At 36.2% G+C, this 27,635-nt stretch overlaps 1 protein-coding gene across 2 annotated transcripts; it reads right to left on the minus strand.

Moving 5' to 3' along the window:
• Positions 1 to 1,301: 1,301 nt before the first annotated feature.
• On the minus strand, positions 1,302 to 27,635 carry LOC145662562 (small integral membrane protein 12). Of its 2 annotated transcripts, none has more exons than XM_081728246.1 (2): positions 27,485 to 27,635; positions 1,302 to 1,778 (listed from the first exon to the last, which is right to left on the minus strand). In XM_081728246.1, exon 2 carries the CDS (start codon positions 1,735 to 1,737, stop codon positions 1,456 to 1,458), a length of 282 nt encoding a protein of 93 aa, XP_081584372.1. In that variant the 5' UTR covers positions 1,738 to 1,778; positions 27,485 to 27,635; the 3' UTR covers positions 1,302 to 1,455. The 2 variants fall into 2 exon arrangements, with proteins under 2 accessions (XP_081584372.1, XP_081584371.1); XM_081728245.1 differs by lacking the exon at positions 27,485 to 27,635 and adding an exon at positions 27,336 to 27,460.

The raw sequence follows: 27,635 nt of genomic DNA on the forward strand, positions 1-27,635 counted from the left end.
AACTCGGACGGTCTAACACCACGACTCGCACAGTCTGCAGGATTGGTTTCACTGTTCACGTGATACCACTTGATGTTACTTCTTCGTTCCACTTCACTTACTGGAATGGACTCTTAAACACTTGGTTCATTACACGCCCACTTGCGCAATTCAAACCCTCCCTTTTCTGTCAGCTGTACTAGTTGTGACTGCAGATAAATTGCTTCTGTCACCGAGTTACTCCCAGTCAATCATCCATGTAGAAAGCCAAGCACAACTGGTGATGCTAACGGGAAGTTGTGTCCTTCGTCGACGGCCAACTGCTGGAGACATTTTGTTGCTAAGGATGGTGCACATGTGGTTCCATATGTGACTGTGAGCAACCTGTAGTCTTGAATAGGCTGTTTCGGATCCGATCTCCACACAATGCGTTGAAAGTTTGAGTCTTCTTGCTTCACGCGAATTTGCCTGAACATCATTTTTGCGTCTGCATACTGACCATAGCTTGACATCTATTCTGTTACGTTCTAGCTGTTCAGACTAAATATTTTGTAAAAGAAAGAAAAAAAAAATACACTCAATACTCTCAAACTGACAATTTTCTGCAACCATCGAGATTTTGGATTTGAGACACTACAGGTAGTACATTTCCACGTTTTCAGAATTTCTCTTCCGCGGTATACAAACTGAAAATGTCCCACTCTCAGGCAATTGATCTCTTGTATATCTACAAGTTGCTAGCAGACCAATATTTTTACTTTTCAGAGATAAAACAGCCGAGCCTCCAACGGTAACTCTGAACTCAACCTTTCCTATCAGAAGTAACACTCTGAACTACCTTTTATCCAATCACTAAATTCTATTGGGAAGTAATGATTCCAGTGCCACTTATCCTACCATCGTCAAAACTGGAAGTGTGGTTAAATTTCAGTAACCAAAAAATTACAGTAACTTAATTTCGGTAATTGAGTTCAGTCACTCTGCAAACCATATAAAGTTTAAATCTAATTTTATCTATATTGTGTGATACAAAAAATAATCACGACAATCTGTATTAAAGAAATATTTAAGTATTGTAAAGAGTATTAAAAAATCTATTCTCCACTAGTATACTGGACAAGAAAATCACACAAAATATTTCATGCTTCTCTGAACCTTTTTCAATGTATCTTCTTCCCCTACACACTATAAACGTTGTTACAGATTTTGTCCATCCGTGAAAATCATATTCAATAAAAATTCTTTGCAAAAATAAAATAAAATAATAAATTCTTCAAGATAAGATCATCATAGCGCCACACAAAGAAATAAGAAAAAGAAAATAAATTATTGAGAACATGTATATTCTTAAGACATTAGCTGTACACAAAATCATCTACAAACCAGTCATCCGGATCATATTTCATCTATACTATAAATAATACATTAATATAATACAACAATCAATAATGAAACGGCTTCAGAAGATTAGAATATTCATCTATCCTTTAACAAGGAAGGTGACACGTTTTTCTCAAATACAGTCCGTGGAACAAACTTCTTTTCTTTCAAACTTTCCACTTTGGTTGCATCCTTTTCTAAGTTCTCCTCTACTAGACGCTCCACTCTCTTGTCCTCGATACTACCCTTCTGATACGGAGTGTACTTATCTGATAAGATATTTTCCATGTGGTACCCAACGAACCCTATTACTGCGGCCACAGGAAGGGTCACATAGGGAGCATAAGTGCGAAGAAAGGTTAATATCACAGGCAACATCTTTCTTTTCAAACTAACACTCCTTGAAGTTAGAACATCATCTGAAAATACATAATTAAGAAAATGATCAACAAAAAATAATCATGATAATTTATATTAAAGAAATATTTAACTATTGTAAAGGGTATTAGAAAAATTATTCTTCACTAGTATCCTGGACATAAAAATCTCACAAATGTTTCATGGCTTCTCTTAACCTTTTTTTAATCTATCTTCTTGCGCTAAACACGAAAAACGTTGTTACAGGTTCTGTCCATCAGTAAAAATTTTGTTCCATAGGAAATCTTTGCAAAAGTAAATATATTAAAAAAAAAAAAAAAAAAGTAAGTTCAATTTACACTTTCTGAATGGACAGAATCTACAATGTTTGACATTTAAATTACAGGACTGACGGTAGTACTTTGTAACTGCTAATGACAGAAAACTGTTTAATCATTGCCTAAGTGGAATTCAAGGCCAGTATATGTTTCAGTGTTAAATATGTAGCCAGTCAATCTCACTCTTCAAAATTTATCAGAGCAAGAAAAAGACTGTAGTGACCATGAAAATATATTCGGGACAGAAAAATTCCCTTGCTGCGGAGTGGTGAGTATTATTTACAATTCGCATACAAGGTATTTTAACTCCGTCATTATTAGTCCAAGCCCGGGTGTGAGAGGAGCGTTGGAGCTTATGGGAATAAAACAAATTTGGGAAGAATATCTAATTTCCCTGCAACCATGTAAACAGTAAGGAGGCATTTCCTTCTAAAATAAATCTGATTAAAAGATGAAACAGAGAGCTGCCCAGACGGATTCACGTAGTTAATAATTAGGGAGGACTAAGGTATACGACTATTGGAAACTGAAATGTAAGGGTCTCAATACAAAGGAAGCTTAATTAGTAATGTAAGTTAAATACAGAAGTCAAATATTTTATGTCAGGAAACTGTTTATCATGTGTGATTAATACTATGGTAATCTTTCTTGCAGGACACGTGAAGATTTGGTAAAGAGAGCATCTGTGCCCTTCTAAACACCCTGGTTCTCATTGTCATGGATTCTTTGTATTTATGTGCTCCAGTCATCGAAAGCAGCCTGATTCCCATTCTCATGGAGTCTTACACAGAACAAAGAGCGAACATAAAGTTTTACTGTAAGTTGCAGAAATCAGCTACAGTCTTAGAAGATGATTAGAACTGTTTTCCGGGAGAATGTTCCGCGTGTGTGTTCGAATGGTAACCCAGATTTCGCGATGGATGATTCCAGAAGTGGACTTCGTCAACCCACTCGTTCAGAGGAAAATGTGGACCATGTCTGCTGTCAGATTTCGCATGACTGTCCGACGATGAAGGATGTGCCTGCCCGTCAACAGCAAAAAGATCCGGCAGATCCTGAAAGATCCCGGAAAAAGGAAGAATTGTGCCTCATTGTTTGACTTTGTAAACGTGAGCATCTTTGGCATTGAAGGTCTGGCTCGTTTCCCAGAGGGAGGTCACGTGGATCGGATTCCATGCTAAGCTGCAGGACCATGTTTCATATAGCCTCGGTGTTGAATGGGGCGCTAAACGCCAATTTAATTCATTAATCATTATTTGAAAATGAAATAAAATCTTTAAGCTTTACGTCCCACGGTTATACCGACTTGGCTAAAGGAGACGATGATGATGAGAAATGAATGAAATGGTGGAATGAAGAAAGTGGGAGGAAACGGGAGAACCCCGAGAAAACCCACGCACACAGTGTCTGTCCACCACAAAGCTCACTGGGCGAGCTGGGATCAAACGAAAGACCCCATGCACCACAGGCGAACGCTCCGACACTGAGCCACTGCGGCCCCAAATCATTATTTGACTAAAGATCAAAAAGCTGATAGAATTGAGTGCGCACAGAGTTGATCAAGTCCGCGGAGTGGGACTCTTGATTGCTGGATCACATCGTCACAGGCAACTGGAGCTATCAATACGATCTATCAACAAGAAAGTGAATCATGGAGTGAAGGGGGAACAAATTCATCGACATTCAAAATAGTTCCGGTTCCAAAAATCAAGGATCAAGATGACGCTAATCATTTTAATCACTTTATTTGACACCCAATGCATCTTTCATAAGGAAATGGGTTCCTAAGGATGCAACAATCAACAGTGTCTTCTACCGCGACCTTTTCGACCATTTGCTGAAGCAAGTTCATAGTGTGAGCCCACACTTACGAAATCAGGGCAGCTGGTTCTTCCTGGATGATAATGCTCGTTCTCACTCACCCGGCCAGAAGTAATTGTGATCAGTTCTTAATGACGTGTGGAGTTCCCAAGTTCATTTATGCTTCCTATTCCCCGGATTTGGGACCCGCAGACATCTTTCCATTGTCCAAACTCAAACTGACACTGAAGAGACAGCATTTCACAACTATTCAGAATATCCAGCCATCTATGACGGCATAACTTAACTGCATTCCAGAGAATTACTTCAAAACCGGTTTCACAGTTCTTATAAAAGAAGGAAATCTGTGCACTGAGAAAATGGAAGACATTTTAAATAATATTCACCCCGATTTGCTTCAGTAAGTGCCAGCATCAGTTTTGGAATTTCATTGTTAAACTATGTATAACTACATTTTAGTGGGTAGCGTAGCGGAAGAAAATACATTGAAAAAGGGGTCTGAAAAGCCCCGAAACAGTTTGTTGTGATTTTTATGTCGAGAATGATTTTTTTTTTCTAATATTAAATATACATCTTTTAGCTTCTATAAGTAAATAATATAAACTTTAGAAACTTACAATATATTAAAACAAAAATATTTTGTGTGTGGGAAAGTTTTTGGTGAGATGTATCCTCCCTTCTTGAAAAGTTTGTTATACAAAAAATAGGATCCATTCACCTATTTCTTAGACAAGTGATGGCTAATTTATAATGCACAGCAAATCAGGACAAAATAAGAACTTGGAAAACTGTCCCCTTTTATGTAACTTTTCGCTGAATGTGGTAATATATTTTCCGAATCTTCGAACATTTGACTCTCTATGATATCTAATATTTTATATACTAGCACATAATCAACAGCCTTTACTTTGCAGAGTGGGCTTTGTAACCAAAATGTTAAAAGAAAATATCTTCACAGTTAAAAATCAGACCACCTCGATTCAGGTATATTATGGTGACTAACTACATCCTTGTTATTACGGATAAAGTTCAAAAAGGAATTAATTATAAATTTTCGCGAGCTGTCATTTGGTCTTCATTGCCTTAGTCCAATTGTAGTACTTCCTAACTATTCGTATTACCTGATCCGTAGAAGGTTACAGTGAATTTGTGAAATTAGCAGTTCAAACTACAACTGCGAACAAGGTATGCTCACATTTTTCAGAATATCTTTTTTCGCTTGGGATTACCAATTATAACTTGTTTCTCGTCATATTACTAAACTTAACTTGCACAAGAAAAAAAAAATGGATAGACGGGTACAAACTTTCGTTGGTGCCCTTATAAGCGAATATCCAAATATAATTATGAAAGGAAATTAGTATTTTTCTTTGTCAGAGAACAGTGATACACTCAAAACAAATTTCGGTAAAGGTTTCGTAATTTCGCCTTACATCCTTGTATAACAGCTATGAATGATATAACTACTATTAATGTGAGGTTCGACCAAATTTGTATCTGAGACATCTCATTCGTAGATAGTTGAATCTGAGGTAACAGGAGACTCAAGTAAATGCTCGAGCCATGAGGGCAGAGGAGAGTCCAAAGAGTTGCGGTTTGACAAGTAATGATTCATTTGCCAAAAGTTACCGATGCAGATTTGGAGGAAGAGCCACTACTTTGGTGGAATAATCATTCCCACCATCTTTCAAGATTAACAAAATTAGCGAGAAAATATTTGTGTACACAAATAATCTTACCGCTGAGCATGCTGGGCAGTTAATATTTCTGTCCATGAACAAAGCTATTGTTCCAAAAAACATTTTAAAATACTATTGAATATAAGCTAAATTTTCTCATTGTTTCACATCGCTGGCTTAGTATAACAGGGGATTCATAAGTCAACACGAAGTACAGAGTCCGACATAATTATTCTAACATAAACATGTTTACTAGATTTATTATTTCTATAGGTATGCAAAGAAAGTAGACAAAAATACAACTGCTACAAAATAAAGTTGAGTCTTCTACTAAATATATAAACTCATAAAAAGCATCGGATACTTATTTCCACTACCAGAAAGGATGAAAATAGTCTGTTTACATCTGGATATCAGCATTCAACAGAGAACAGCTAGTAATTAGTTATGTTCCCCTTTCTATGGATTACTACGATAATTTTTTTTAACATGACTACTTTTTTGTGGTGACTGCAGAGTTTATATTTCTCCACTCTGAAGAAGTTCTTTCAGATGGTCCTTACTTCTAATGTGATGTTTCCTAACACGATCTTCGAGCTCGTTCCAGATGTTCTCTGTAGGATTTAAATCTGGTGATTTGGTCGGTATCTTCAAAGTGTGAGGAGTGTTATACACCATCCAAAGCCTCATAATTTCCGCAGTATACTTTGGATCATTGTCCTGATGGAAGTAATAACCATTTCCCAATTCTAGCTTCTGTGCACTCCTCTTAAGATTGTTTTCAAGAATTCTCTTGTATTCAAACTTGTCCATGATTCCATCTATGAGCACCAGTTCCCCAACGCCTGATGAAGCCATACATCCCCATACCATTACACTGTTGCCTCCATGTTTCACTGTAGCTACCATGTTCTTAGCTATATTTGATAGCCTCCACACTGTAACACGTCCATCACCCTTGTATAAGCAGAATTTGTTTTTATCCGACCGGAGAACGTGATCCCAGAATTCTGTTGGCTTCCCCTATACAGGTTAACAAATTTTAGACCCTTTTTCTGATTCACACAATTGATATATGGTTTCCTCGTAGGAAAACTGGCATTGTAACCAGCACTATGTAAAACCCATCCAACTGTTCCTATGTGCATCACAGTATCAGAATATTGTTCAAGGCTTCCTCTAATCTCAGATGCCGGATTCTGCTTGTTTGGCTCCTGTCTCTAGTAGTAAGTTTAGAAGGAGCGGCATATTTCGGCTTATTCACAACACTATTAGTCTGTTTGAAGCGCTGAATGATGGAGAACACCATGATTTTGCTTCTGTTGACTGTACTATCAATTTCGGAGGGGGGTTTGTGTTGTTTGTACAGATTAATTACAACATTTCTCTCTTCGCCTGTTGTCTCCTTACCTTTACACCCCATGTCACTTGTGAATGCTTAGCTCTACACTACAATTGCGATCTGCTGTTGCGAGCCACAGTATGAATACAACGACTTTGTGGTGGGGGCATAAAACATGCATCCAGTCATGTGTCTACTCGTTTGGAGACGTTATGTCGTTCTATAAGTGAGACCACAGGAGAAATATAGTAGACTCTATATATTGTGTGCTAAATACATGCATTATGATATTTTAAATATAGTTTCGGAGACACATAATGGTAACGTTTATATGTTTACAAATTCAACACTACTAAGCAAATATGATGTATGTTGTTTATAATACATACAATGTAAATAAAGTATTAATTATATTATTCCAATACTTCTGTCGGTCTCTGTATCTTTTTTTTTTTTTTTTCCTCTTATTTTCAAAGGTACGGTAAATTTAAGCTATTGAGAAGGGTATAATTACTAGTGTCATTATCACTGCATAGATGTATCTGTATATTATTCAAATAACATTTCCTTAGTTTTCATAATGTTAATACATTATTTCAATATAATATTTCAATTAATATATTTCTTAAGTTTCATAATATTTCGTATTTAAAATATTATTTGTACAGTATAACATTTTCTTAGTTTTCTAGTGTTAAGTATTAAATATGCGTAATATATATTGTTATTATAGATACAAGAAATTAAAAACTAAGAAAATTATGAGGGAGAAGAGCTAGATGCTTTGTCTTATAAAAATGGACATATGTTTGTTCCAGCATAATTCTGGGACACCTGAAGCAATTTCAACCAAACTTGGTACACATATGACTACAACTTGGAAACAAATTGTGACTGTAAGACCCCCTAGCTCCACAAGGAGGTAGATTGAAAGAGGGTGACATGTAAAAATAGTTAGAAACGACTGATATTAATTTGGAATTCATAGTTTTTTCGAGCCGCTGAGATGAACATTGACACTCTCGATTCCATTTAAGTTGAAGTTTAGCTCTCAAGACCCCCTAGCAACTATGGTTGGAGTGGGAAGAGGTGGCACGTAACAATAATTGGAAACTATCGATATTAGTGTCGAATCCATAGTTTTAGAGATAAACCGTGAAATCAATCGTTGAAATGTGTATCATAAGGGGAGTTGGGGTTCAAATATTTTTGATAAACTTAATCTCCTCGTGCGCAGAACGAGCATTTCAGCTACGTGTCCAGAACCTGACTTCTAAACATTAAGGAATACGAGGGTGATATAATAGCAGAAGAATATCGGCTCAAGTGTGCAAGTAAATATATAGGTAATGAATACGAAACTCGCAATCTATGGCTTCGTCCTGTTTCTAAGTTTTTCATTTTCTATATATCATTTTGAAGCCACGCAGGGAAGAAACTGGTCGATACTCTATCCGTATTGCACTAGTGACCCAGCTAGCAACGATGTATAAACATGTTAGAGCCTGCCCTTGGGTAGAACATTAGAACAAGACAAGAACCAGTAAATGAATTCTTTACACTTTGTTCAATGAGTCCTTCTGCTCAGCACTTTTCGTTCTGTAGAAAGACGGAGTATTGCCGCCACTAACAATGAGTAAAAGGGAGTAAGTTTCATCATTACATTGTCTGAGTGTTGATGTCTATCTCATAATCATGTTATTTGAAGATTCTGACATTTCAGCATTCCGAGATTCCGATATGCTAGATCTACGTACCGTTATTGGGAATTTCGAATTTCAAAGATTCAGAAGTGCTGAACCGAAGTCCTCATATTTTGGAATTCGGAAATTTCTAGCTGAAGTTCCGAGATTCCGGAATTCCAAGTTTTAGAAATTCCGAAACTTTTGACTGAAGTTCCGGAATTCCGAGATTCCTGAATTCCGATATTTCGAGGTGAACTTTCGGAATTCCGAAATTCCGGAATTTAGAGATTTCGGAATGAACTTCCGGGATTCCGAGATTCCGGAATTCTGAGATTTCGAAATTACGGAATTCCGAAATTTCGGAATAACTAAATTTTTAATTCCGACTTCGGAATTAAGATTTTCATTCCGAAGTATTCCGGAATTCCGGAATCCGGAACACCCCTACTACAGATGTATTGGAAACTGTATGATCAACTTGTCACTAAGAAAATGATCTCTCTTAATCATGAATAAGATGTGAGTTAATGCGATAAAACCACAATTATTGACATCATTTTGTATAAATTAAGCTCCATTACGAATACGGCATGGAATAACACACACAGAACTACATATAAATACAATCCACAGGAGAGACCCTAATCTCCAGCCAATTCATCGGCCATGTTTTTCTGTATTATTCCAACAATAAAACCGATTTTAGTTTCACATAAATATGTCCAACTTTAGGAGTAATGAAAACTTAGTTATAACTAAGTCAAGTTTGGTACTTATATATTAAACATATACATCATAAAACAAAAAGAAAAAGCACTTAGAGAAGTAGGTATTTTGAACATTTCAACGGTAATATGTTTATAACCTTTAAGATTTTTAAGCACATCATTTTCATAGCGTAACCTTTCATTTAACTTTCGAAGATGACCAAGTAGTAAACCTCATAAAGAGACTGTGATTATAATGATTGTTCATTAAAAGAAAATATATCGGAGGAACATTGGATGCTGAAGGAATATTGATAAGAAATGTCATTCTCTCGCACAAAGATTAAGTCTTTGGTCTTAAACACTGTAAATAATGGATATTATGTTGATCGTATTGGGAAAGTATATGGTGATTTACCTTTCAAAAATCAAAATAGCCTTAGATGTTCTGCACACCTGAGTGGTTTTAAGGTGGCGACAAAAATTGCGGAAACGAATTCTCTGACCTTTATCGGTTTTACAAAACATGTTTTGAAATTTTCCCTGATATGTAATTAGCCATACAGACTTTCCCATGTTCACGGAAAATAAGGCCAAGAAAATGTGACAATGATGATACACACAGAAGTAATTATATTTTTCCCTAATCGACTATAAAACTAAATAATATAAAAACAAATACAACGCATGTTATTGTGAAATTACAGAACATTTACCTAACAAAACTTCCATCAAAGCAAGAAATTAAACATCTTCCCTAAAACTTGAATCTGTAACTTTAGTCACATGATGAGTCTTGTCCTTTATGAAAGGAAAAGTCACAGTGAGACATCACCGAAAAAGGTTGGATGTATAGACATAAAACTGGCTGCGGTACATTAACGCCATAAAAAAATCAATAGTATTATATAAGCCAAATTCATTTCACTTCTCTTATAGATAGTTTCTCAAGGTCACCAGAAGATGCTACTGAATTGTAAACAAGTCTGTACACAGTGTTACTAAAGTTCCTTTCTATTAAACTAAGAGTTTTCATGACAGAAAATTAAGACCTTTTAACAACGTCTTTTAAATCATTTTACTCTAAAGTATCCAAATTCCTTAGCCAAAAGTCATCCTAACACTGACCAGTTCTGGAATACTGACTCATAACTGTTTTACAAATTGGATCCGAACAAAACTTATTACACTGCAACATAACACTATTTGCCCTATTGCCATCTAACCAATTATTTTCAACTAGTTCAGCTAAGAGAGACTTCATCTGATTTAGTCCAACATCAGATTCTGCAGATACACTGAGAACGAAATCGATCTAGTCAATTTATAATTTAAAGATGACTTCTCCAAAAGTTTAACAACAAGCTTCTGTAGACACTTTCTGCAATTTGGGCGAAATGTAAAATGTCCAAATCTGTTATTGGCTATTTCTTAAAGGCAATATATGCAGCAAAAACCACTGTTAACGTTTTACACAGGAAGAAATTTCTTAATTTGTATACATAAACTTCAAAAACTAAATGCTTCTGGTTTTACAAGCCTATTTTTCATTTTTTTTTTAAAGTTGTCGATTAAAATATAAGCATTCAACCATATCTGAAATGGTTTTAGAATTTTCATCTTAGGAAATCGAAATTACCTGACTCTTGGCAGAATTCCCGACATTCTTAACCTTTTGTCACTCGCACGAAATTTAGTAACATAACTACTCGCGCGTTTGCTTTTTTCCAACATTGACATTTTGAGATACAAACAATATATTTAGTAACATTTATTTGAAGTAATGCATGCAATTGTTGAGTAAATTACTTAGAACATTTCGATTTGCTGCTATAGTGCTGTCTGGTTTCGAAATCATCGAATCTAATGCCCTGAATAGCAGTAAAAAGCTCGTGTAGCTCATTGCTGCTCTTACGATTGGAATTTCTGTTCCGACACATGCCCACAGTGATCTTACATCATCATGTGCTCCTTTCTTTCTGTCATTCAAATAAATACGTCGTTATAAAGCCATTAATTCCGCTCTGGAAGTTGCTGTACAGTTGCAGTGCTTCTTCGTCGAAACTTGTTCGTAATTTGTTAGTACCAAATACTTGTTAGTACATTTTAGAATTTCACAATCACGGCTATATCGATAAATTTAAAAAAAAGCATAAATTTACTCAGTGATACCCTTAGCAGTAAGTTTCGGTCCTAGCATTTTTTCACAATGTTTTTGCTCTTTATCTTTGTCGATGCTGCCAGTTACTTCTTCAATTTAGTTTTTCTGTCTTTCCCAATGAAACAACCTTCACTATTTTCACTGTAACTGTAACTCACATCCATATCGTTTGCATCGGAGTCTGCATCTACACTGTCCTTATCTGTTTCCTATCATGATCAATATCATCTTCATTCACTTTTTCATTACTTAAATCCGCATCAATTTCAGCAGCCACTAATTTTCGATAGTTAACATCAGACTCATCATTAATATTGTCAAGCCACTTCTGTATCTCACTTGTATTCAAGAAGCGAGACATTGCTTAGAAAAATAAAACTTCACTCATAAAGAGTAATTATCACAATAACGATCGCGCGTTGGAAAATTTCAAACTCCATAAAAACATATGGTTGCTACGTTTATCACGGAACTACTCGCGCGTTTGAAAACACAGACGAAACTATTTCCTCAACCTGTACTGGAAGCTGCTATAATTGCAGCACGTCAGCGAGCTTTTAGGTGGAAGAGGGGGAGGAATCACTTGAGGAATAGCAGTGAGGGTGAGTCCGCTAATGCGACCGTTCGTAAAAATCATTAGTTTTTATTCACCTGTTTTCTTTTTTCCAACAGCGCGAGTGACAAAAGGTTAAATTCCCCGACGTTTTTCGGTTTGTCGTCACCCTAGGTATACCAACAATATCTTACACAAAAAAATGCACTTAAAGTAATGGTGCAGCAGTGACATGTAGGAGGAGAATAAATTTAAACTGAACGATTATTTTACCACTATGCAAGTTTGCACCATTACGTGAATCTTTGTTATAACTGAAATATGGTATTATCAGTAAGTGAACTTCCTCGTGGCCATATGATAGCGTGGGCGCCTTCAGTATGGGAGACACGGCTTTGATTCCTAGTGGAAGTTTATGTGATTCGGATTTCAATTAAGCTGTCGGTCCACGTTTCATATAATCTCTGTGTTAAAAGAGACGCTAAATCCAAATCAACCCACCAATTATCCGTAAGTGTTAAAACATATTACAATATTTTACGACAAACGACGGAAATAAAAACGAGAAGAAAGAGAATAACATTGAAAAAATAATAATTTCACAATCAGGTGATGGATAATGTATCCTCATAGTTACACTTTTAAATCATAACAAATTATTATTTTGTTTTAGAACTAGAAATGAACAACAAAATTAAAGAAGGAATTTATCTTATTACTAATATTATTATTATTTGTATTTGAATATCAAGAACTCGTAACTACACTATTAAATGTTAAATAAAGGTAATATTCCATTCGTTCTGTCTTTTATATAAGACTAGTTAAATACAAAGATCTAGCAGACGAATGCGAACCATACCGTTTGTGAAATATGACTCGACACCTAAGATTGTGTCAATTCATATTCTAGTACAAGTGCAGACCAAGTTATGCAAAGTATTAAACTCGCACTCACGTAAATGTACAAAATATTAAGCAAATCAGATTTCAGAATAGTGATATGAAAATAACAACTATGATGACAAATGATGATCACAGAATGTGAATGTGGAATGTAATATATTGTGAATATAGAAGATATCATCGACGACTAACTGCCGCCAGCCACGTATTTATAATGTGCTGTATAAGCAAAATATGTTTCTGAAATACTCAAGCTTGTACAGTGTAACTTTCGCACTTAATTTTTTGTTGTCCACTCGAACCTTCTATTAGCGAAATATCGGAAAAATGTATGAAAGGATGTAATATGAAAACAAAGGAATGAAAACACATCAGTTCAGCCTACCCTACAAAATTCTACGACATAAGTGTAGCTTTTTGCTAAGCTTTTTCATTATAAAAATGATTTTAGAAAAGAGAAAGAAAGAAAGAAACAAACAAACAAACAAACAAAAAAAAGCTGAACCTTGACTCCACATAAGCACCAGGTTTTTAAGTTTAATTGTGTACGTTTCGATGGTTCCTTGTCATCTTTATTGGTGCGTGTTGTTGAAGAATTTTTACGTTGGTTCACGGACTCATATAATGGCAAATTTTCAGTCCTTAGAAAAGTAAAATTTCAGTCACGTACCGATGAAGATAACACGGAGTCACTGAAATGTATATGATTAAATTTTAAAAGCTGGTTCTTAAGTAGAATTCAAGGTTAGTATTTCATTATTAAATATGCATCCCATCAATTCATTTAGTACTTTTAGAGGCAGTCTCTGAAAAGACCAGCCAACCTCACCCTTCAAAGTTTACCAGAGGGGAAAATAATTGTATTAACCACACGTAAATATTCCAGATGGAAAAAATAATTTGCTGCAGAGTGGTAAGTATTCTAATTCTGCCGTTGTGGTCCCAAGTATGGGTAAGGACCGTTGGACGTTATGCTGCTACAAAACAAATTTGGAAAGAACATTTAAATATCCTTAGAAGCATGGAAGCAGTAAGAAGGCTAGGAAGCTGTACGTCAATTTCCTACTACTCTTCTGAATAAATCTGATTAAAAGAAGAAAGGATTTGTAGACTTGACAATTTGTGAGGACTAAGGTATACGACTATTGGAAACTGGTACATAAGAATCTCAACGGAAGCAGCCCTAACAGGGACTAAGAAAAGAAATTAAATTTCTAATTTTACGTCCTTTAGGCTAAAAGAAACGGATGATTAATGAAAATGAGCGATGGTGGAATGAGAAGGTAGAAGCCCGAAAAAAATGCAGACACAATATTATCCATCACAAACTCGTTGAGTTGATTTTGAGTTTAACGTCCCGTTCAGCAGCGAGGCTATATGAGACGTGGACCTACTGATTAACGTGGAATCCGAACCACATGAGCTCCCGCCGGGAATCGAACCCCATCACAAACTCGTGTAGGCAGGGATTGAAACAGGGACAAGGTAGAAGTAAGCCGCAGTTCCATCCCCTCTTCCTAAAGATATGTTCTAATTTATGGTGATGTCCGAAAATCAAGAAAGCGTTATGACAAATACCATTACTTATATACAAATATCAAACTGACTGTTTGGAAACACGATTCGGTATGTACAGACAAACGTCAGGTGCTAATTATAATGTGATCCTTCGTCAGATATTTGAGAGTGAGTCTAAACTATGTTTCCAGTCAGTTATGAAATTAAAAAAGGCTACTGACAGGTACAGTGATGTTCCAGTAACTAATATTGATGGCTATCTGTCTGAAGTTATTCACTGCGAAATGTCGCCTGTTACAGCTGCAGATATGACACTTTTCTTGTTTGTTTGTTTGTGAAGAGTCTCTTAAAAGAACAGAACCATATTTACCAGTTCTTGTTTACTTGGGAGGATATTATTTCTATGTTGCTTCCAAAAAATTGATGTGTGAAGAGTGCAAATCAATGTTGGTTTTAGACAAGGAAGTAGTGTATTATAAAAACTGCTGCTTGCTTAACCGCTTAGACAGGGGAAAGCTTACGTTTCCAACAAATGTGCTCTCAATGTAATTGTCTATAACTTTCTTATTGTTTAAATTTTATGCAAGGACTATGATAATGATGATAATGAATTTTTAAAAATACAAAATCAAAGAACAGTGGCAACGGAAGTAACATTCAGAGAGCTTCAGAACAGAGGAATGTTAAATGCCTTAGTTTTATGTTCGAATGGTTATACTGCAGAAACTGTTTGGTTAAATGTATCGAGCAATTGTCTACTAAGTAACTATTATAGGATACAGTCACATACATTAACGATGGAAAGGATTCAACAAAAACAAAAGAGAGACTTAACCAAGTGTCCATTTTCAAGGTCACAAGAACGTAAATCATATTATGCAGCAAGATATTCACATGTTTTTTGCTTAACCTCCTGAGACCCAGCGTTCCCTATAAAGAACATTTATATATTTGGTGTTTTTCTTCATAGCAGTAAGGTGTTTTTTTTTTTTTTCCCACATATATTGGAAGCTGGCAACTATGAGATAGCGTAGCGAATATCGATGTTCATTTGCTACCTTACGAGATACGACATTGGAAATTCAACGAAGATGGCAGAAACCTTCGCCTCTGCATCTCGTAAAGATTACAAATGTGATTCTTTCATTTGATTTTATGCATTGTTGCTTTATGTCAGTATAAGTAGTGTATTGTTGAATTATCATGACAGTCATTTTTTACGAGTTCTCGAAAATTTCAAAAATGAGTCCTTATTTTCGTTGTTGCCTATAGGAAACATTGGGTCACCAAATTGATGAAAGTATATATGGATGATAGAGTACATTTTCTCAAAGTAATGTGCATTTCTTTGATAAATATTAAGCATACCACTACGGAATACGTTAATTTACGTAACAACCAAAGTTGTAAGTTCTTGCTCTGTTTTAAACTATTTGTGAAATTTTTCTAATTAAAAAACTATTGTAGGGAAAATTCCTTTTTGGTAAACGATAAATGTGTTTCCAAACGATCGGACTTTGTAACCAGAGATGATGTCTGCGACCAAGAGAAATGTCCGCTTATCTTGCTAAACATAAGCTAGCTTAGTGTATGAATGTAACAGGGATGATTATAGAATTTCGTGAATAACATTATCCTAAAATAGGGATTTCCACTATTAAAAAAAAAGTTCGCACAAATAAATGAAATATTAAACTTTCAAAATGACATAAGCTACAAATACTAAAGACAAATCCGCGCCAATTTGGTTGGTTTGGCGTCAAAATTGCCATACTTATGTTACGTATATAAGCAATAGTTGGATCGGAATTCAACTATTTTATCAACTTTGATATCTAATTGTAGAAAATTGGGCACAGATTGCTTAAATCTCATAATTCTTGCATATATGCAGAAGCTAAGTATGGTAATTTTGACGCCATACCAACCTAATTGGCGCGAGTGTGTTTTCAGTTTTTGTATCGTAAAATTTCAAAGTAAAATATCTCATTTATTTCTTCGAACGCGGAATAATTTTGTGAGATATTTTGTATTATTTTTTAAGAATACTTTTTAAAATTAATTCTAAAATCCGTATCTGAGCGTTAATCCCCATTCTAGTTAATAGCGTTACTTACCCATTGACTTTACTCCAAGGCTCATTTTTCCATATTTTACTTTTACGCAGCTAAGAAAATACGTAATGAATTCAAATTAAAATGCAGAGTATCGTCACTCAAACTAGATGAAAATTGAGCTCGTAGGATAGCAAAGTAACGCTGAATAAATTATTTTGCAAATTAATCTAACGCATTTCGAAAGATACCGCATCTAATATATTGTAATTTATTTTTATTTGTAGGTCTATTACTGTCAAAGAAATTCAAGAGGAGCTATTGGTTGATGGGAATGACTCAAATTTGGATCTCTGATGAAGATGACGAGGAGTACTTGGACCTGATTCCACGGGATTACATAGAGGACAGCAGTCAATTAGTAAATCAAGATGAATCCGATCTTGAAGAACAAGGTTCACCCAGTTCACCTATTAATATAGGACGCCCTACACGGTGGAAGCATATAGGTATTTTCCAGCCTTTGCATCAGCTCCTGATTTTCAATCAGACGTCTCCGATGTAAGAAAAATGTCGCCCGATCCAAAATTTAATAGTACTTTGTGATTTTTTTTTTTTAAATATACGAAAATGTAAGTAAAGCAACTAACGAAATATTCATGTTAAGACTGGTATGGTCTTAAACCCACGCCTGATGAGATCAAAAAATTATTTGAAGCAATAGTCATGATGTATTTATAATATCCTATTCTGTGAATCTGCTGGGGAAGAGGTACAAGGGTTTCAGCAATTGCAGACTGTATGTCATGCAACAGACTCATACTTTTGAGAAATAATTTGAAAGTTGTAGATGACTTAGCAATTCCGAAGATCCAAAAATAAAATGACACTATCTGCAAAGTTAGACCTATGCTAAATTTAGTTCGAGAAGCATGTCTGTCAAATGCTAGAACTAAAACAGTTTCAATAGATGAGCAAATAGTTCCATTCAGGGGTCACGTCAAGATGAGTCAGTACATTAGGGGTAAACCAAACCCTCGCGGTTTTGAAGGTATTTGTTGCATGTTCGCCCGATGGACTCCCGTTAGACTTTTTCTTCTATGAACGAAAAGAGGATACAATTTTACACACAGATAGTCCTGAAATCAAGAATCTGATTATCGGTGAAAAGGCTGTTACGAAACTAACTAAATATCTTCCGGAAGGTTCATAATATATATGGATTGATTTTTACATCCATTACACTCCTTAATTTAATTCAGTCGGAAGCTAAGATGTAGGGAACTGGTACTATAAGAAAATGAAATATTCCTCAAGCTGTATGAAATGTGACAGGGAGTTGCAGTCCTAAGTAGGACATCAATTGACCAGGTGGTTAGAAATGACGGACAAATATGTATACCAAAATGGTTCGATAATAAGCCTGTGCTCTTGGCATTTTCCGTAGACGGCTGCTTAACGATGGATGAGAGTAAGAGATGGTGTAAGAAAGAGAAACAGTATTTGACTGTCCAGAGGCCAACAATTGTAAGAAGTTACAACTCCGAAATGGGAGGTGTTGATCTTCTTGACAAAGTTATCTCATACTACAGAATTCAAAAACAAACGAGGAAATGGATAGTTAGAGTTACTATGCATCTCTATGACTTTGCAATTACAGCCAGCTGGTTAGAAATGAGATGAGATGAAATAGTACGAGGCACACCTAGAAAGGAAACAGTTTTTTGACTTCAAAATGTCTCGAAGAATCACTCCTCCACGGTACAATGGAAATGAAATCTTTGAGTTTTACGTCCCACGATTATGCCGGTTAGGCTAAAGGAGACGGTGATCATGAGAAATGAATGAAATGGTGGAATGAAGAACGTGGGAGGAAACGGGAGAACCCCGAGAAAACCCACGAGCACGGTGTTTTTCCACTATAAAGTCCACATGGCGCGAGCTGGGATCGAACCAGGGACCCCAAGCACCGGAGGTGAACGCTCTACCACTCCATGTAAACGACAAACAGCAAGTCTTCATCCCTCAATTGAGTTCAGGAAGACAAGTTCTCTTCTTATGCCCGAAATTATGGACAGCGAGGCACATAGATGTCGACTTCCTGGATGTAAGAACAATAAAGCCAGAGTTCTGTGCAAAGCATGTATTGTTCACTTTTGCCTGGTAGCTAATAAGAATTGCTTCAAAGAGTGCCACAGCATGGTGTAATTATTGAGAATTATATGTGTAAATGTAGAAGAAAAGGTCAAATTTCACCGATATCATAACAAAAATACTTGATTGTACACATTTTAAATGCATATCTATAATTATGTATATATAATTTATATCTTTTTGTTAATCCTTGTAATAATATGTGCTTATAATTGTAAAAGAATAGTAAAATAGTTGAAATAGTCTTTCTTTGACTTATTCTTAAAAAATTACCCTCACAAAACATGAACTCCAGGCCCAATGTTCCCTAACACTATAAAAATACTGAGTTGATATTTTTTCTTGTTTTGACTTTTACATCAGATTTTCTACCAAGAAGTGCACTTTTGATGACAAAATTCATTTGGCCTTGTCTTGGATCTCAGCAGGTTAAACACTACTGGAAATTCATCAGTTTACATATTATTCTATGTTATATATCAATTTAGATAATACTTTTATCTTAAGGTGTTTGGTTATTTTAAGTTAGTCTAGTAATATTATATTCTAGATGATATTAATACGCTCAAACACCTGTAAGATAGAAAGAAGAAGAAGAAGATAATAATTAATGGGTTAAGTACATTTATAACATTCACATATGCAGGATGTCGTGGGGAAAAATTTAGGAGTGTGATGTCTCCAATACAAATTTAGTAGTCTTTTTTTTTGTCGTAAGTTACTCCGTAAATTACTTCGTATACAAATTGATGAATTTGCATTAATATTGAAGCAAATAAAAGAAATTTTATTGCAGAATATACTGCTAAAACTGTAACCAGATTAGTGAATTAAAGTAGTTGCTTGGGTCATATTTCCCTTTTATTTATGCATATTATTTAAGTCGCTATGTCCTTGAAAATAGATACTCTCTAAAATATCCGAAATATCGTAGATTATCTCAGTCTATTAGGAATATAAAAAAGGTTAGTGTAATTTCTAGTTTGAAAAATGATTTCCACACATTGTATTAGTCAGCATTCAAATAGGTGTTACGACTGTGACTATTAACCCTTTACATATATCAGACACTTTCATATGTATTTAAAAGTTTTCGTACCAATGTATAGCTGTATGTAAGATTTGTCACCATATATGTTGGCGTATTATTTAATATTTCAGTAGTGTTTGATATGTATAAATTAAGATTTAAATATGCCAAACTAACTTACGAAACCTTTATTCTGGTATCAATTGAGTAATAATTTCCTTTTTAGTCACTACACGAGCAAATATTGTTTACCTACGTAGTGCATTTTGGGGTATTTTTTTTCTACTATATATATATATATCTCAAACTTCATTGTTTCATTATCCATCTAGTTTTATTCTCCAGATTACTTGCTGAATTGCTTAATTCATTTTTTTTCCTATTTTACTCTCTCTATGAAAAAAAAAAAAAAAAAAGCAATTCAACAAGTAATTTGGAGAATAAGACTAATGGATAAACAAACGTTAAAGTTTGCGAAATATTGTAGGGAAAAAATACTCCAAGACGCACCACACAAGTAAAAATATTTGCTTTCCTTTATATAAATAGTGCGTTACAATCATTTACTGTAACCGGCCAATTATAAACTTTTTATTTGTGTTGTACTTTGGTTCTAAATTCAACTCTTAAAGATGAACAAAACAGGAAAAGATTCCTTTATCTAAATACAGATTAAAACTCTATAATAAAATGTTAAGAATTATGTAATTTGTCTGCGAATTCGTTTTATGTGCTGAAGACAGTTTGACTTACATAATGAACTTCCTCATTATGTAAATCTTGCGTTGACAGATTTCTTCGTCTGAACCAAATTCCGACTTGTACATGAACCCGTGTTTCTGGGTCATGGCATGGATCTACGTCACTTTGGGTAACAACCTCAGCGAAAGAAATAGTATATAACCTCACGATATTTCCGGGATGAAAAAAGAGAGCGACCAGAGATTACATCGTCGATAGTCTCAATGTAACTGAGTTATTTGAAACAATTTTGTCTTGAGATTTCGAACATTAAATTCTACATCAGATAAAATTTGGAAAGTCACTGTTGTGTCAATAAGGACTTGGGCTGAGATTGGACCTGGAGTGACTATCGTGGGACAATAATCTTCAACAAGAAAATCAGGTATGTGCTTAAGAAATCTGTCAACTGCCAAAATGTCTCTACACATAAACCATTCACAAACATCTCATGACTTCACTAAAATTAAAATCAATCACACATTTGAGGCTTGTATCTTCTATTCACGCCTAGAATTTCCTAGTTTATTTAATGTTACGTAACACTTCTATCAGGAGTATAGGACGGAGTCGGTTATGTTTAAGAAAGAAAACTCTCGCAATGTACCCGCATTAGGATAAACCTTAAGCATAACCACATTACTGACGTGATATCTGCCTGTAATTATGTAATTAATTGGAATATTTCTGCTGGTTTCCAAATGGTATATAACTTGAGAATAATTATTTGCTTTTATACTACTAATATTTTGTTTATTTCAAAACATTTAGATTTCTAAGGTATAATATTTAAAATACTGAAGGAAAATTATGCAAAATGAAATGCATAATTACTTAAAAAAAATACCAGGCATTTTTTTTTAAAATATTGGTATCAAGTGTTATAATAAAAGTAAAGAGGGCAGGTAATGGGTGTGAGAGTTTCATTGACCGAAGCTGCTGTCATTCTCCTATACTTCTATCTTCCGTACTCATTTCGTAAAAGATAGAGACAGGACTGTTCTCCAGTCAATGGGCGAATTTTGGATGTTATCGATCGATTGATTGAATAAGTTTTAATGGGGGAGTCAACATCGAGGCTATTTGTCCACGTCACAATCAACACGACTGCTCAAAAACACAGACTGCCCTAAATAAAATTTAAAAACCATCATATCACAAGATAACAAAAATATTGCTACAAAAGAGAAATAAAAATCTGAAAGAAGAAATAAAATAATATATGAGAATAACAAATATATAACAATAAGAATGTATATCAATAACAATTCAGAAATTAACGTTTGAGGCGAACCTTTCCACGGGGGCAACGTACCTTCCACTCAGTATCCACCAGGTCGTCTTCCACCATGTCAGATTTTAAAGAAGCTGCAGGGGGCTTCCGAATAGATGGAGATTTTGTTCGTTTCGGGGAAAGAACCATATCACTGACTTGGCGTATGTACTGGCTAAGTTCTAGGCTGGCGATATGAGGTAAGCGGCAAAGAGCTGGAGTTCGCCGAAGACTAACACTAACAGAAATACGTGGGGTTTTGGGTGGTTCGCTAGTCGATGCGACTAGAGTGTGACTTTCTCGACTCTTGTCGGGAACGAGATCTGTTTTGGGTGGAAAAGCTGGACGTCTAGGTTGCCACAGACTTACAAATGGTAGCTGCAAGACTAGGAAAGGGCACAGAAAGGGCTTTTAAAGAACGTTTAATATCGGCAGCAGAGATGATCTCAACAACCATTAACTCTCGGATTCGTTTCTCACGTTGAAAGGCTAGGCAGTTTCGAGACCAAGGAGAATGCTTACCCTTGCAGTTCACACAAAAGGGTCTGGTCGCTGTACAGGGTTCTGCATTACGATGACCCTTGCCACAATTTGCACAAAGAGTGGCACTCGCATTACACGACATGCTTGTGTGCCCGAAGTGTTGACATTTGAAACAGCGCAGGAGACTGGGAATATAGGGATGCACCTTAACTTGAAAATAGCCAGCCTTCACGTAGGCTGAAAGTGTAGGCAAACTGAAATTAAGAGTCTGTTACTGAGTAGCAACGATTCACCTGACTTCTTACTTTTGATGCGAGTTACAACATGTTGGTCAGCCAGCTCCGATTTAATCTTCTCCTCGGTGGCGATTAGGAGGTCCCAACATGATATTACACCGTGAGAGACGTTCTGTAAACGATGGAGTTCTACCGATACGTTCACTGGTCCAATGGTAGTCAATTTTAGTAACTTCACTGTTTGCTTCTCGTCGACCGTTTCCACCAATAAAGTGTCATTCTGTGGTTTCTTGATATATGTAATCTGGCCAGCGTTACAAGTAATTACTTTATTAATAAGGAAAGGGGATAAGCCTTTAATAGCACTCGGATGGTTAGCTTCAGCATTGGCACTGTCAGCATCTTTAAATTTAATTACAAGATATTGAATGACAAGCATCACGATACTTATCTTTTCCACACTATCGAAAACCTAAGATTTTCCCTCATTCTTGTTTGGTTTGGGATTCTTAAGAGGTGAGCCGTAACCCGATTTTATAGTTTTAATATCCATGAAATATTGGTGTTTAATATACATTGATAAATAGAAAATGCATGAGAACGCTGCAACTTCAACCGTGCGCTTGCGAGAAGAACTTACAGTACTCCACTGGATATCCCACACGTACGCTCTCACAGTAAGATCAGCGTGGGGCCAACGTGGTCAAAGGAGAATTGGTATACAAGAAAATCATTCCCGACGATAAAACGAATGGAAGTAAAAGGATAAGAAAATATCCAACCAAAAGGATAGACCCCACCAGTCCAAGAGAACAGAAGGTGCGGATTTTTTTCTTATCTTTTGGTGCTTTTATTTTTGCTTTTTATTTTCTAGGCGCATCTACAGGTAGTGTCATTATATGCCAAAATATTCTAGAGATATATTACGTACTTTGATCTTCCGAATAGCTAACTCGCAGCCAAAAAACGGATTTTTTTTTTTTTCCATGAAGATCGTTTGACGCATTTCCAAGTTAAAATTTTAGTACACCTATAATGAAGTTGGCATTACTGCTGTACCACCGGACCACACGAAAATCGAAAAACAAGTGAATGCTATTTAGCTTCTCCCCAAAACACTAGGTTGTAACCCTGGCTCAATTGGTAGTGATTGTTGTTCGAAATACAGTGTGGATGTATGGCATAAAAACAAGTGCTTAAAACACAAACCAATTTGTGCTACGTACCACTAAAAAGCACGAATGCTATCTAATCGAGACAGGGTAGAAGCGGATGGGGGCGAGCGGTATCGAGGGGGTGCGTCCGTAGGGATCAGGCGCGTCAGTGGCGGTAGGCATACACATAAACGATAGTGGAAAAACATTTTATGTCATAAAATGAATGGCTTATCTGCTGCACAGCTTTTGCTGCACAGCACCATGCCATCTAAAAAAAAGTACCAAACTGTACTAAATTGAGTTAGTGCAGATTAGGTCTGGTTAGATGTTCTCTTCTATTGTGTAGTTTCAATCGTTTCTACACTTACGACAAACTGTTCGCCTGTTTAGTAGAACATGCCTTTCACACAATTTCAACAACTGACACGAATTTTCTATAGCTCGATAAAGCTCAAGCACGATACGTGACAATATTGTCACTTACACACCATTTTCATACTACCTTTCCCATCAATTGTAACAAGTGTATCTCTCCGTCAAATAGTCCCTTCCGCCTCTACATATAGTGCTGCTTACAACATCAAGAACAACTAACAACAAGTATTATTTTAACTGCAACTATTCCCCTCACCTGACTTTCACTCACTCCTCCTCACAAATCAAAATAAATTATCCAATTCATCTGGTAAATTTTCTAAAATTGGTCCGGCGATAAGCAGTTAAGCCATGAGGTTCTACAAATTCCGACAAGTTAATGTTGGCACTAACACCTAAGCTAAATCTATTTCTTGTACTCGAAGTTTTACAAAATTGCACAAAAGTTCTTGAAGATTGTTTGTTGTTTTTGAAATATAAGTAAGGCGTTCGAAAACACCGCTAAACAAGTTTTAACGAAAGTTGAGTTTGACACAGAGGTAAATCTCTTTACTATACTCGAAAATGGTAGTCTTACAAAACTTCATGATGATTGTAAGAACTCCTTTGAAGTTAAATTTTTTCTGTACCCCAAATAAAGCTCCGAAAACGTCACTGAACTAATTTGCGGAACTTGAAACTTAGCCAAATCACCTTCTTGTTTGCGAAAACGCATTTGTGCAAACTTTCGTGTACAGTTTGTTCTTTTTGAAATATACAAGAGCACTAAGGAAAGTTTTGCAATAGAAGAGAACGGAACATCACAGGAGTTTACAACTTACTGCGTGTTTAGATATATATCCAAATCTGCACTGTAGAAGCTCTAGTCATTGTCTCAGTGTCAGTTGATTTTCAATGTTAGTGAAATGAGGTGGGGATGTCGTCGTGGTCAGAAACTGAATACCGGGCAATTTTGCACGTGGTTTAAGTGTTGATCAGTGTTTAGAGTAAATGACTCCTGTGCTTGGAGAGGAGTGTCCTCATCGTACAACGATATTTAGGTGATACCGAGTTTCAAAAAGGAAATTTCAACCTTGGGGACGCTCCAAGGTCAGGTCAGCCATCTTCATCTGTGACTGAACAAAACATTGTTGCAGTAAGGAAAACGCTTGAGACAGATAGACGGGTTATATACCATCAAATAGAGATATGCTTGGGCAATAATGCATCAGCAGTTCGTGTTATTCTCCGTGATCAATTTTCGAGTTAGAAAATTTTGTACCTTTTGACATGAACGACGAGCAGATGGTACACCGTGTTTCATGGTGGTGTGAAATGTTGAAAAAATTTTCAAATGGAAAATCTTGCTCTCTGTATAGTATTGTGACAGGTAACAAAACTTGGCTCTATTACTATGACGTCCCGATCAAGGCTCAAAATAAAGTGTGGCTATTTGAAGATGAGGAGACCCCGTGGCTGTTCAGAAGTCCACATCAGTGAAGAAAAGAATGGTGGCGGTATTTTTTCGTGTGCGAGGAACTGTCAAGCGAGTTGTCTTAGAAACACAGAAGACAGTCACAGAGAAATGGTATACCGAGGAATGTTTGCCTAAAGTTCTTACAGCTCTCACATAGTTTTGCTCAAGCTCAAGGATGGGCACATGGTTTCTCCACCACGATAACGCTCCAGCGCACCGTTCAAAAGTTTGCTCAGAGTATTTGGCCAGCATGGACCAAAACTGTTAGAGCACCCTCCGTGCAGTCCAGATCTCGCTCCCTGTCACTTCGTGCTGTTCTCCCATGTGAAGACTAGACTAAAGGAAGGTGTTTTACAAGCGATGACGCCCTACTATGGGCTTGGAACGATGAGTGCCCAGATCTCTGCTGAAACATGGTAGAGATTCTTCGACGACTGGTTTCGAACAATGGAAAAGTGTGTAATGTGCGGTGGAAAGTACTTCAAAAAGTAGAAGAAATAAGGTCGTATTGCAAAACTTTCCTAGTACTGTTCGTAATTGAAGCGCTCCCAAACGCCACTAAACTAATTGCCGGTAATTGATCCATACCTAAATAGTTTTCTTGTATGCGAAAATGCATTTTCACAAAATTCTGTTAACATTCTTTGTTGTTTTTGTAGTACAAGTGAGGCGCCCCCAAATTAATGCGTCCGAAAACATTACTAAATAAGTTTTTCGAAAGTTAGACCAAAGCTAGATCGATTTCTCGTATCAAGAAAATCATTAGACGTTTTCAATATAACAGGCTTTTAATCTTTCCTTTATTGTAACACAGAAAAGGCTGTAGAACACAGGTCCTCTTATGTAGATTAGTAGCTAGGTTGATTCCTTTTTGTACTAAAGTTTAATATTTAATTCAGATAGTATTGCCAAGCGAGCGTTAGCAAGTGAAGGCGGGTTAGAGCCCCGCAGAGTGACAGCCGTTATTTTCTATCTTTATTACTGCTAAATTGGAAAGGGGTACCTGTGTTCTAGAACCTTGCCGTAACACAAAAGCCGGGATACAGTAGTTTTCGAACTGAAGAAAATGAAATGAAATCTTTAAGTTTTACGTCCCACGTTTATGCCGCTTAGGCTAACGGAGACGGTGATTATGAGATGAGTGAAACGGTGGAATGAAGAAAGTGGGAGGAAACGGGAGAACTCCAAGAAAAACTACAAGCACGGTGTTTGTTCACCATAAAGTCAACATGGCGCGAGCTGGGATCGAACCAGGGACCCCAAGCACCGGAGGTGAGCGCTCTATGGAACTGGGGAGAGGGGCAATACAAAGTTAACTTTAGCGAAAATAACCTAACCTAACCTGAAGCACCAAAAATAAAAAAACATACCAAAGCAGAAATTTTAACAAAAAATCCCCCCCCCCAAATCCAAAAATATGCCCAAATGCCTTACCACTACCGATGATGACGTCACATTTTCATCTACGGGCCTGTATATCGGTGGCTATGTCATGACGTGAAGTTTAAATCATTTACTACGAATGGGTTAATCAAGTGTTTACCTAACATACCAACTGGAGCGGACATTTTAATGTTCACCCGAAATTGGTATCTAACGTAGCTTCAAGGGCGCCCATAAGGGGGGGTCAAGGTGGGGCGCTCGCCCCTTCCCCCTTTTAGAGAAAATAGTGCTTCGGAAGATCGAAAACCCAATAGATATTTTAGAGTAGTTACCGCAAAATTTGAGACTACATTTGAAATGTCGCTTATACTTGCCCCCCATTGGAAACCACAACATGGGTGCCCTTGTGTAGCTTTCATATTTAACCTGTAATTTTTCTCAAAACGTGGCACTTATATACTTTATCTACACCAGTGAGTTATCACTAGGACCTTTAAGTCGGCAAAATCACTAATTTTATATATAGCACTGTCTTAATTTAATGCATCCGCACCGTCCTATACATACACATTTCCCTTGCACAAATCAAAGTTTTGTAATAAATTCATGTAGAAATAATGACAGTCACACACTCCGAAAAATATATAAATATTCATTGTAGTCGCTTTTAAACGACGTTATGAATTGAACAACCGTGGTAACCAGCAAATACTCACCAATAATTTATAACCTTACGTTATTTCAAAACATTGTAAGCCTTATGCATTTCTTTTTCTTCTTTCTTTATTACCGTACCAGTGTTGCCAATGAAATAATCCTTGGAAATAATTCAAAAGTGTATCAGATTCGTGTTCGAAACAGCCAAAA

The sequence above is a fragment of the Thermobia domestica genome, chromosome 10, assembly GCF_964235325.1.
Source record: "Thermobia domestica chromosome 10, izTheDome1.hap1.1, whole genome shotgun sequence".
NCBI classification, from domain to species: domain Eukaryota; kingdom Metazoa; phylum Arthropoda; class Insecta; order Zygentoma; family Lepismatidae; genus Thermobia; species Thermobia domestica.